A 13,082-nucleotide genomic window follows, 5' to 3' on the forward strand; every position below is an offset into this window, starting at 1 on the left:
AGACTAAGAAGAAGCATTCAGATCCTTTACTTAAGTGTCCATGCAGCAATGTAAAGATAATCCATTACAAGTAAAGTCCTACTTAAGGATACAAGTGCACAAGTATTTTCAGCAAAATGTAGTCACGGTGTTAAAGTACAAGTGCTGGTTTGGTCCCTCCGACTGGAATATTGTTAAATATGAAATCATTAGATTATTAATACTAAAGTATCAGTGTGCAAGCAGCATGTTGCTGTTGCAGCTTGAACTACTTTATACTCAGTTTTATATAAAGGGAAAGCAGACTAATCTGAAGGGTCGTCAGATGATTACCGGTACTGAAAGAAGAATAAACAAAGTTCTGATCCAAAAATCAGTTTTTAGTTTTTGGACTTTTTCTCTCATCTTAGATTTTTTTGGCGAGATATTGGATCATTTGAACATCTATTGAAATGAAGCCATGAGAGAAGTTCAGAAGGAGTAATCACAGTTTGGTGGCGCTCTTAACCACTTGGACACATCTGAAATGTGTCCTCAACCACAAACTGCTTTTTGTAAGACATCAGAGGCTAAAAAAGTGGTTGAATCTTTAACCATGTTTTGTCGCCTGTTTTAAAAGCTAAAAGTTATATTATCAATTGTGTCAAATCGTCATCGTAAAAGTAACTTCAGCTGCCAAATAAATGTAGTGGAGCAGAAAATACAAGTTTAAAGTAGCATCAAATGGAAATACAATAAATAATACAGTGAAGTACAAGTACCTCAAAATTGTGCTGAAGTGCTGCACTTGAGTAAATGTACCACTGCTGTACTGAGATGAAGCACTGCACCACGCACCATAGAGCTTTTGGGGTTTTTACAGTTTATCTTTCATAGACAGGATTTTCTATCACTAAATGCCATCAATGCATTCATTTCCAATACTTTCTTGAGCATTTGTAGGAAAACAAGCCGGAGGAGTTTAAAGCTTAAATCAGCAGCTACTGATTTAAAAGCTCCGGAAACACTTAAAACTGCTGAAGGTTTTTTTTTTTTTTTTTTTTTTAACTCGATACAAGCTTTCTATTACAGTAAATCTCAAGTAGTCAGTGAAAATATTTGGCTTTGGTAAAGTAAAGTGCTGGGGACTTAAATCACCATTTTCAGTATTGACAAGATGTCATTGCATACGACAGAACATTTGGAAAGGGAAGGAAAGGACAAATGGCCGCTGATGCTGAAGATGGAGGCACAAAAACACTATGATTTAAAGTGAACATTCATGGCTGAGTGAAGGCTGGACATTAATGATATTTTGGGACGGTATTGCCAACAGCAGTCGCGGTGGGATGCTCGGTGCAAGCGCAATTATTTCCTCGAAAAGCCTCCTTGAGGCAGTCTGAGCCAAAGCAGAGCTCTGACATGGGTTTAAAAGGAAATGGGCAGCGGTGAAATAGTGGAGGCTGCTTTTATGTCTTTTTCAGTATTTTTAAGAAATTTAGATTTAACTTCTCTTTTCATGACTCACCATCCTTCTGCAGGTTTATCAACTACAGGGAGTTACAGTCAGTGATAGGTCAAGTTTCCTGTGAGACACTGGCCTATTGTTCTTTTTCAGTTTTAAATGTCTTGTTTAAATTCTAAGGAAAATAATGGTTTTTTTTTTTTTTTTTAACTACTTTTAGTTTTAGCTAATGTTTTAGATGACTCATAGTCCACCAGGATGTTGTAATTACTCAGGCTCTGGAACAGCTTACATCGTTATTTGTGTTATATACCCTTTGGCCTGCATCGAGGTGTGAGGTCAACTTGCGTAGGCCTTGTTTGTAGGTGGTGAAAAAGTCTCCACACGCAAAAGTGTGTTCTCCATTTCAAGGCTCGCTGAGCAGCTGAATAGAAAATATGTGCATTTCCCTCAAGTTTCTTCAGCGTCTTCGTGTGGTTTCAAATTCCTGCCAAGTTATTGTGCAAAAGACAAGCGTTAAGCAATGTTAAGGAAATCACTTCCAAAATCTAGTTACCCAAATAAAAGCCAGAGACGAATTGTAGTGACCAGAACCAGCGTGGAGTGTGACTGGACCCTGGCGGCACCGTAGCAGCCAGCTTGAATTCAGTTCGTGTACTTCGATGGTGCCATTTTTTTTTTTTTTTTTAGAGTGGAAAACAAAATAAATCAAAAACCCTTCCTGTAAGATAAGCTGCTTCTTCTCCACATGGACTCTCTTTGCTCCAAACACTCTTGGCTCAGATATACTGATGTGTTTTTCACAATGTTGAGTTTATGTGGGTTTTTTGATGTGATGTGATGTGATGGTGCTTCGTGAGGTACTTTAGAAAACCTATATCCATCCACATTTCTGGCAAAGTGTTTTGAAACAAAATGTGTGAAAATTTTGGAGCACTGCTGCCACTTGTTTCATGGTGTTATGCATTTGGAAAGAATTTTATAACGTGTATGTAATATCTACGGTGATGTGAAATTTTGTTTCACGCACAAAACAAATGAAAGTATGCTGATGGAAAATGAATGTTTGTGGTTTTATAGGCATCAAACCTGGCTCTCCTGACTGTACACTTGAAAATGAAGATGCGTCAGAGAAGCAATTTATAAATATTGAAAAGATCTCGTCTTCGTTCAAATCTTGCTCCCCATCTCACCAAAACCGCAGTGAGGACGCCGAGCTCCACATCATTAACATCCCAGAGAATTCCAGCATTCGGTAAACCTCGAAACATTTGATGTATTTCTTTGCGATCTTTGTTGGCATAATTTCTCTCGTAATAATTCGCTCTTCATGTCACAGCAATGTATTGCTGCGTGTGGACACGAAGGAGACCAGCGTGTTCCTGAGAGGACCTCAGGGCACCACGTGGACCTTCCTCAATCCACAACACGCCAAGTTTAGTGTAAGTCCACATATACAACTCCATTAGTCCAAGAAGTAGATAAAACACAGACCACATGTGAGATACAGTTTATTAAGAGGACAAAGATTCCACTCTGTGCGAGCACATTGTTGTCAACAGTGTAGCACAGCTCGCTTAATAACACAGGTAAATGGTTTTGTACACATAATTAGCTTTCCCGTGCCTGGGAGATTGTGCTCATTATTGAGTTAATACTTGTACACGAGAGTCTCTAAATTATTACTGATTTATTTGAACTTCTCCACTTTCTCTCCTCTCCAGTCTAACAATGACATCCTGCTGCCCGCCTTCACACAGAGAATCCCACCGTTATTTACACTGAGTAGCGACAATGCAGAAGATGTGCAAAGGAAGACTCTGGATCATTTTAAAGCCGCTACCTTCACCAGCTACACTGAAATCCGACTGGCGGACACCATGATTCAGTTGGTTCTTGGACAAAAAGACAACATCCTAAACAAGGCAATGACAAGTAAGAAAGTTTTTTCTTTTTTTTTACTTTAAAGAACATTTTTGCAAAAAGTCCTGCAAAATACCATGAATCACATAATGTTACGCAAAACCAGCAGAAATAAGATGCTAGGAGGATAATAACTGCTACGATGGTAATAATAAAAGTTACCTTGTTATTGCACTGCAGTCTGCGATGCAGCAGTTTGAATGACCGTTTGCAGTTTTTTTTTTTTTTTAAACTTCTCGGTAACACAACTATTTCTATTTCAGAATAAGTCCAAGACGGATATTAAAACTCCTGATTTTTTTTAATTTTTTTTTTTTATAGGTGAAGTTCCAAAACCAGACCCCAGTGCGACAATTCCGATGCCTCTGCTGATGCAGCTATACACCTCCCCAGACTACATTTCACCCCTGGACCCCAACACAAAGGTGCAGAGTGACAAGAGAATTTATGCAGAGGTAAAAATCCATTCCTCCCTTTTGTTTGTATTTAATGTCCCACACATGAACTTGTGCTTGAATCAAATGTTGTTGTGCTTTTTTTTCCCTTTCAATTGCTGTTTATTTTATTTCTTCCCTTTTTCCTGTAGATTTCAGGACACACTTTAGGGGGTTTTGTTCTGACTATCAAGGTGATCAGGTGCTTTGTGCAGTCCAAAGGCTCATGCCCTGTGGAGAAACCGCTGAACTTCATTACAGAGTCCTGCTCCTTCGATTCCTGCCCCAACAGCACTCGACTGAGCTTCTCCTTAGATCAGCTCCAAGAGCTCACATCCACCACGTGGGACCTTGAATGCGTTGTCGAACTGTGCTCCAGTAAAGTACGTATTTATTAACCACTTTTGAAATAAAACGTGAAGTACATGTACATTAGTTTTGAAACATCTCAGCAACATTAAGTCATTTTAATATATATTTTGTATTGGGTATTATTAGCATTGTAGGATTTACAGAATATTAAATGCAGTTGATGATGAAATTTGTAAGATTGTGACCTTTTGGGTGCTGATCAGCTGTTTTCTTTGACCTCTTCCCCAGCATTGTGGAGCTGGAGGAAGAGTGAAGAGGAATCTGGAGGTTTCTCAGCCATGTCTGCAACCACCAAGTGAGTTCAGTTTTAACTCCAAAATGTGGATCAATTCATTTTTGGGGATTCCAGGCTTCAAAATTCAAGTTTTTTAAACGACCCTTGCTTTTTTTTTTTGTGGGGGAAGTTGTCCTGACGGTGACTCTGGGTTTAAAATTTAGTTTTTTGACAGACATGTTCTAAGATGACAAACTTTTCATTTTAATTCTCTAACAATACACTCTGAACTGTCAGAAGGAAAAACAAAACTTTTAAATTACCTTTTATGCCTTGAGGACTTAATTGCTAGTCTGCTACTTGGTCAGAGTGGTGCTCGCTGCAATAATTGTCATTACTATTATTGCTTTCAGTGCACATCAAATGCTGCACAGGCGGTTGTCATAGCAGTGAAGTCAGGATATGCAGTGAAGCCAGTGAGGGGCTGCGGGGCGGGGCCTCGTCCTTTAGGAAGGTCTGCAGGCTGACCTTGTGACCACAATCGGAAGTAATGGCCCTCGGGGGAGGGAGGGGGAAGGCCTTTGTGTTTCCAGGGGATCTGTCTGTGTGGCTGTCCAAACACGGGCATCGGCCTTGTGCTATTGTCAGACCAATCAACACGTTTGAGTCAAAGAAGGAAAGATGTCTTTATTAATAGATAGAATAGTGTCCACACATGATGATGACATTTTTAGGAAAACTCGGATGATTCAATTCACGAGCAAGAAAACACAAGTAAGTAGATGCTGATTAAATGGGGGGGACATATGGAGCATCTCTGTGAAACTGATAATGGATTTGTTTATGCCTTAAGCTTCCTTTATGCTCCCTTTCCTTCTAGAGGAGAAAGATAAAAGTTGGTATGCCAGGGTTGCAGTGTACGTGGTGCGGAAGCTGACTAAACTACTCATCCATGCTTTTGTATGTCCTGTTTGTCCTCCTCTTTGCTGTTTTTCTTCGGCTTACGTAATGGCAGATGTTTTTTTCCCCTTCAGGATAGCAAAACCTACTGAAACGCAGAAATGGATCTAGTTAGAAAGCAACACGCTGGTTTGGTCGGTCTGTTCACAGGGTTTCAGTTCATCAGCCGGTATGAGAGGGAGAAGGGTTAGTGTGGTGGATCAACAGGACGAGCAGACTGCATTCATGTTGTAAAACCTTCATTCTGCAATCCTTCCTGTTGTGTAGTTTTCATCCTGGGGGGTGTTAACAGGGAGTCGCAGCACTGGCCTGCTGTCTCTCTCCTCCTCTCCACCTGCACTGGAGCTTCTGCTTCCTGCTCCTGTTTATTCAGCTTTGCTGTCAAAGCAACACTTGTACAAACTAACACGGCAACTGATTGCAGAAAATAAGTCTCTAGAGAAAAGCCGCTCAAGTTTCTGTGATGTTTTTGTGGCCTTTCGGGGTCAAGGAATGTTCCTCGCTGTTAGATCAACAAACTGGGTTGACTGTCTGAAATGCAGTCAGCCCGAAGGCCCACAAGATGTCACTATTTCAGTGCTCTGGTTTATTTCAGCTGATGTTTTGTATTTTTTTTTTTTTAAATCAAATATCAAAACAGCAGTAGGCAATTCCAAATGTTAAATTAACCCTATGGAGTCTTATGTACTGAATAAGCGTTTGTACTTTCATAATGTCCACACAGTTCAGTTTAAATGTTGTATGTTCTGATACCACATTCAAATGATTTGATGTTGGCTCACTGCAGACTGACTGGCACCTCACGCAGCTGTTATTCAAATGTACAGAACGTGTTAATTAGTGTCAAGTCTCTACAAAACAAATTTGGTATTTTCTGTCCTTCCCGTCCTTTCTTTTTTTTTTTAAATGTACTTCGGGGCAGAAGAGCTGAATCTCATGACGCCCAGTTATAGTGCTTAGCTTAGCATGTTGCACCAGGAGGCCGGAGGCAGCAGAGGCAGGTGAGAGAAACTCACGCAAAGGTGATGATTAGTTTCTCCCAAATGTTCTGCATACTTGTTGGAACATCTCTACAGGTGGCAGAAGAAGGGGAGAAAACAAAGCATGTGTTTAAAAACTGGTTTCCTGCTCGTCTCCGGTGGGCACTCCAAAAAAAGTGTACTTGGTTTCAGACAAAATTTCTGTTTACGTTGCCTTGCAGTGCCACCCTACATCTTCAAGTTGAGATTTTGATAAAACATTTATGTCTGGAAACAAATGTGTATCCAGAGTGTACTGAACCGGTGGAAGTTTAAAACATGGGAAGTTTTTCAAGAATCTTAAAAGATTTTATGTTTTTAATTTTTTATAAGAGGCATAGATCAACAGTTCATTTGTACATTCAGATGTCTCAAGAGTCTGAGTGAATGAGAAAACTGTCAATGGTCTATTGTACAGTCTTTTTATGATAATGTTTGTCTCAAGGTAATCCATTCGTGGCCTTGCCAGACCATAATGAGTGAAGCAAAACGCTGAGATGGCCTTGCCAGGGTAGTATATCATATTTGTGCCACAGAACTCTGTTATAGGCTTGAGTGAGTTGAAGTGTTTGCATCTTTTGTTACTCTTTCACTGCTGCTTTTAGGGAAAGTGATTTTTTTTTTTTTTTTTTTTTTTTTATAGTTGCCAGCTCAGACATTTATGTTGTCTATGAAGTTTGTTAGCTGTGAAACACGTCGTGTGTTTCGAGCCAACCCGCCGCCTCTCCGAGGGACATTACAAATGGAAAACTTGTGTGTACATTTAAATTTGTATTGTTACATTAGAACAAAGCAAACGGTTGAGTACACATTTACTTTTTTTTTTTTCAGTTGGGCTGAGGTCTAATTTTACAAAAGTAATGATGAATGTGTGTTCTATTGATTTTCAGGAGACACTTGACTTAATGGAATTAATGGAAAGCTTTATAATGACGTTAAGTTGCTTTATTGAGCACCTGTTGTCAGTGTTCAGGTGTGTGAAACAAGGAGACTGTTCTCTGTTTATGGAAATAATTTAAACTTTTCATATGAAATCGTCATAAGCTTGTAGTTAAAGTAGTTAGTATACTATTTTATGCTGATGATGTGATTTTACTAGTTTAATACTGGAAATGACGCTGGAAATTGTAGACAAATGGTAAAGAAGCAGAACATTATGAACCACAAATGGCACTTTAACGTCATGTTTTTAGGGGTTCTTTGTAAATTAAAAAAAAAAAGAGAGACTCTTTGATCTTTTTGCTGTTGCCATAATTTATACTGATTATAAATCACTATCGCCGAACTTGCAACTAGATCACCACATGACATTTATGACACTTACAGACAAGGATATCTCAAATCTCTACATACTCCTTGTACTCGGCTGGAAATAATGGTAACGGTTAGTTTTGACTCGTGGTTGCTGTTTTATTTTGTTTTAAGTGAAACTTGAATACATTGTTGTTTTATGCTTACATTTCAGCCCCGCCGTGCTTTGACTTCGGCCTTCCTGGTGTTCTGGGCATTGCATTTGGAGGATTCCTGATTGGAGTCTTACTAATTGGAGCACTGTGGTTTATCAAAATTAAAACGGGTATGACTGAGGATAATGTTTTTCTGATTGAATATAGATCTGAACAGATATATGTCTGGATTTCAAATTGTCTTCCTGTGCTTAATTCAGGGTACCCAACTGGACTGGACATAAGTTCGACTGCAGCCAGTCTTCCCAGTAAGAGATTTTAATTTTCTTTTCATCCCTTTTTTGTTTTTTTTTCATCAGGATTTATCTTATCGGCTTTTATCTTCTCCTTTTTCAGGATGTCCCTGCTCAGGAGCAAAGCGACAACCTGTTTCCACTAACCCTTCCCCCTCTGAGAACAGCAGCGCCAACGCCAGCATTGGAAGCACCCAAAGCACACCGACCAGCAGCATGGCATGAGATTATGGTATTTTCCACCAGCAGGGCCACCATCTCCCTTCAAAGTCACCTATGTGGGTTTTGTGCTTTTGCTTTCTTTATTCATGCTGGTAAAGCATTTCACCCCTCCGTGTCCCCTCTCAATTTGTATTAGAAACGCACAACCCATGTCTTTGATGTACCACATCTGAAATAGATGTGATCTGGGAGTTTGTAATTGCGGGTGAGGAGGGCCACCCACAATAACCAAAGTCTAGTCAATGGCTTCTGATGCTCACCTTTACAGCCTCTCTGTAAAGTCAAGCTCGTAGACAGGAAGTTAAAGAGGGCAAGAGGAAGAAAAAATAAATTTGCTCCCAGCAACAGGAAAAACAAACCATATCCCCCAAGAGCTAACAGGAAATTCACTGCATTCCTTTCAATGAATTGTGCTCGTGTCATGGCAGCACAATAATAGTTACACAGGAGACAAATCAATCAAAAGATAGACTTTGAAAAACAGATGAAAAGCTGTTTTGCATTCACATCTAAGCTACAAAAATATGAAGGGCTGTTAGCTCGGTCAGTCCAAAAAAATGTATCGGCAACATCTTTGGGGCTGAAAATATCTCTTTAGGATCTTAGACCAGTCAATGAAAGGCTCACTTTAAGGGCTATTTGTCTTAATTGGAGTTCAAGGTTAATGGTTAACAGCTACCTCCTATTATTTAGAAGTCTGGAGCTAAGTTTAAACTTAAAACTAGATTTCTCTGGTGAATTGATTATTTTCTGCATTTTTTTCTTTTTTCCTTCTTTTTAAATTCTTTTAAAATTCTGTGTCACTTTAGCTGAATCTTATAACGACCCTCTGGGTTCACTTGTAGCTCACAACAAACTCATGGTGCCATTTGCAGGCTATCAAATAGGTGTATCAGAACTGCCCCATTAATATCAAATTACCCCCCCCCCCTCATCATGTTCGTTGTTAACAAAAATACCTCACTTCCTAATTACTCAGAGATGCAGAGATGTGTATGGCTGTATTCAGAGCTGAATAATGTGCCTCAATGATGTGGAGTTACTTTTCAGACATCACACCCATATTGAGTCACTCATACAGTGATGACCACAGGGTGGAGCTTCCCCAAAAATAGTCTGTGCAGAGGATGAATTCCAGTAATTTTTCTTTGCACGGTATTTATTCTCAGCAGAATTACAAAGTTCAACACTACTGCCTGACAAGTTACTTTTAACTCAAATTGTTTTTACGAGTGTGGAGACATAAAAAGACCTTTGTGTGTTTTCAGGGCTGTAAAACCATCTTCCAAGGTACAGACAGCTATGTTATATCATGCTTGCAGTTAAAGACTTGACATTAAGTCCAGCATATTTCCTCGTTTTCAGTGTTGCTCTGTTTTGTGATTGGAGATGATTGAAGAGGAGGGAAACAATTTTTAGTTCTTTAACAGATGTTAAGGGTCAGCAGTACATTCAAAGATTTTGCTTTGAAAAGCAAGTCATCTTTGATGCCAGATACGCAGTGGAGATGTGCCAACTCCATGTTACTGTACTCCTCCAGACTTTTTCCTTCAGGGGGAGGTAAAGGTAAAGAGTAGATTGTATTATTCTATAAGGAATATTATGATCTAGTCACCTTTAATTTGTGTTTGTTAAGCGGACAGAAATTATATCTGTACAATTTAATGCAAAGTTTTTTTTTTTTAAATGAATCAACTAGAAGGTATTTGTATCTAAATTTCCTCCTTTAAAGATATCCCCACTTGTCTTTTGACTTTGAACTTTGAACTTAAACTGTCTTTCCGAGTCAGCTCTGAATACAGCCTATTTGGACTCCATTAATAGTAACATGAGTAATAGACCACATTTGTTTGTTCTGCCACGGAGTATTTGTCTTTTGTGCTTCCAAAACCATTTTAAAGCTTCAAATCTGGCTTCCTTTCCATCTGTCACATTTGAGAGAGAGAGAGTTTGTTGTTAAAATGATTAACTTCTGCTTTGTACATTTGATAGGCTGCATCAGCCACTGCAGTGCTAAATGCTAGACATAAGCTGCATCATTGCAAGATGGGGACTTTAAGGAGGGCTACAACTGCAGAGTGACGGTTGATCCGTGAACCCACATTTTATTTCAATGTAGAAATGTAAATGTTTTGAATATTTTTTATTGCCACTCTTTTACCTCTTTAATAATACTCCCACCACACATCAATATACATGGCATCGACACAAGCACCAAAACTGTGATGTTAAAACTCTATACATGTGACACACTGATTTACCTTTCAGAAACCTTTACCTTTTGAAAGAAGTTGTAATTGCGGGTGGGGAGGGCCACCCACAATATATATTCACAATTCCAACTAGTTATTCACCTTCTGATTCGGTTTTTTAGAATAATTTATTCACCTTCATACGTAATAAAATGTTCCAGACCAACTTCATTTGTAAAACGTCTCCTTACTGTATGTGAGCTATGTAGCGTATTCCCCGTCTCTCTCACTCAGTGTTTGTTCATGGACGTTTATGTTCATGCCGGATTTTCCTTGTGTATTTTTGTGGAGACAGAGAACAAAGAGGGCCAGTAAAAATTGCCACTTGAGTATTTGTGCAATATGATGAGGTAAACTTGTATGTAATGTCTGTATGTCATTTTTATCATGTCTTTTTTTTTTTTTTCTTTTCAATGGTGCCATTTCGTAACCTGATTTGTTCTTTTATGTATTTGAAGAACTGGGACTATTCCTAATCAAGGCACTTTTGTTTTGTATAGTAATCTATCTTTTTTTACTCCTACATATACTTTTGAATTACACTGTAGTCACAGACAGTGTGTGTCACAACATGTCTAAGACGGCACATTTGGTTTATTGGTTGTTCCCTGTTTGACCTTTGCCCTCACCCGAAGCTTCCCCTGCAGTCCAAAAACACGGCGTATTTCTGCTGACTGACATCCCGACATTGTGTTGTGTTCATTGTACAATCTGCAGTGGGTGTGATGGGGAAGTGCAGTGTACATTTAGAAGACGGGATGTCTCACCCCAGAGTAGCATCCAAGTTAAATATTCAGCACTCAGTTATCAGGAGTTTCCCAGTTAAAACTTTACAACCTGCCAAAGTGTGCAAGCCACCCGCCGGCCCAGTAGAGAATACCGTGTCAGTGTCACGTTTGGGAACAAAACTACTTGGTAAAGTTCAGGAAGAGCTCCATGTAGCGACCTCTTCCCTACATGGACTTTAGCAATTTTTTGTATCCCTGCAATTGAGAGCAGGTTGGGTCATACTTGAGTGTACTTTGTACGTCCTGGAGAGGAAAAAATGTGACACCGACGCGGTATCTTCTAGTGGAGTGACGGGTGTATTACATGCTTTGGTGTGATATCGGACTGAACAGTATAAGTTCAGCTTTTTTTCATTTTATATGGTCGATGTATTGGACATATTCTTCTTTTTGTTTTTATTGACCCGTGGTCAACCAGCTCCGGTGACTGTCTGAACACTGACAGTAAAATCCAACAGGCTGCCAGTTAATGCTCTCGTTAACCCCCCCTGGAAATACCTTCCTTACCTCCGACAACAGATTCTTTCCCCAGACTCCACATCCAAATTCTGAATTCTTATCAAAAAAGTCAGAAGTTGTAACAACATGTCAAACTGTCTGCTTTCATTTTATAAAGTATAAGATCCAATGTTATTTTTGTGCTAGAGTGGGCAGCCTTTTACCATTTAAAATTGGTCCATTTGTTGAGAGTACTTTACTGATGCTATGTTGTCTCAGAGAAATATATGTTTTGTCTAAAATTATCTCAATAAAGTGAATTTGACAAAATGTCTTTTTATTTTCTGGGGACTTTCTTATAGCCTCATGGCATTGTGGTGGATAAACCTAGAGCATTATGTAGTGTTGGGAGCAGCAAACTCTCAGGATATCAAGGATCTCCCAGGACAAGCAATATCAGAGAACAATAATGCAGCAGAGTTTGTAGAGCACTGACATGGAATAAGGAGGCAAACATGCTGCTCCCTCTAACATACATAACACCAGTGTAAACATGGGAACAATGACAGATATAGTGTACTTGCCTGAGAGTTTGGTGGAAAATATTGTTTAATATGTTGTAGGCAGTAAAAATGCACATTTATTTGACTCCTCTTTGCTACAACTGCTGTGATATTTTCTTATGTTTGCATTCAAGTGAGAGCTTCTTCCGTTGAAGGCTTCGTTCTTGATTTGACGCCACATTCACATTAGCACTGGAATGTATGGAGACTATAACATTAAGTATCATCACACACTTCAGTTACTCTCAACCTAAGAAATGGACATGGTTTGGCTTAATCCTAATAACAGGGAATCTCGGAGCTTACCCCAGTCTGAACACATTAAATCCCAGTGCTGTGTCATAAGCATGCAGCCTGCTGTGTAGCCTTCAGCAAACAAGATTAAAACCTGGATCACAAGAATTTCTTTCATATTTCAAGTGTGAAACTTAAAAACTTATCAAAGACTCCAAACTTATCATTGCAACTTTTATGTAAAAGTATTTGAAGTACCGAAAAAGCTCACTTATCAGGGATGTACAGTATGGATATTGTCTTTTTGATTTGGTGTTAATTCTATACTGTAACATCTGTAAAGTAATTGCACCTGTTCAATAAATGTTAAAGTCTAATATTTCACTGTGAACTGTTGTGGAGTAGAATTTTAAAGCTATGTATGATTGAAATACATATTTATTAGTGTAGAGGACTCAAACTTAAAGTTATATTTTAATGAAGTGTATGTGTTACTTCCACCAGACTCAAGAAGGCTTGTGGTGATAGAAGTACTCAGATC

At 39.0% G+C, this 13,082-nt stretch overlaps 1 protein-coding gene across 1 annotated transcript in view; it reads left to right on the plus strand.

Annotated features, from left to right (window-relative positions):
• eng (endoglin) overlaps positions 1-12,072 on the plus strand; it is a 39,962-nt gene extending 27,890 nt beyond the window's left edge. Inside the window, exons 6-14 of the mRNA XM_069710772.1 lie at positions 2,504-2,678; positions 2,763-2,865; positions 3,148-3,358; positions 3,668-3,801; positions 3,933-4,163; positions 4,381-4,447; positions 7,811-7,921; positions 8,012-8,059; positions 8,148-12,072. Coding sequence (XP_069566873.1) covers positions 2,504-2,678; positions 2,763-2,865; positions 3,148-3,358; positions 3,668-3,801; positions 3,933-4,163; positions 4,381-4,447; positions 7,811-7,921; positions 8,012-8,059; positions 8,148-8,269 — 1,202 coding nt within the window. The 3' untranslated portion in view covers positions 8,270-12,072. The remainder of the gene's footprint in view (positions 1-2,503; positions 2,679-2,762; positions 2,866-3,147; positions 3,359-3,667; positions 3,802-3,932; positions 4,164-4,380; positions 4,448-7,810; positions 7,922-8,011; positions 8,060-8,147) is intronic.
• Positions 12,073-13,082: the final 1,010 nt, after the last annotated feature.

Source organism: Brachyistius frenatus, unplaced genomic scaffold (genome assembly GCF_029030835.1).
Source record: "Brachyistius frenatus isolate BFR_SWC_R1_liver_20210118 unplaced genomic scaffold, ASM2903083v1 Contig_94, whole genome shotgun sequence".
Taxonomy (NCBI): domain Eukaryota; kingdom Metazoa; phylum Chordata; class Actinopteri; family Embiotocidae; genus Brachyistius; species Brachyistius frenatus.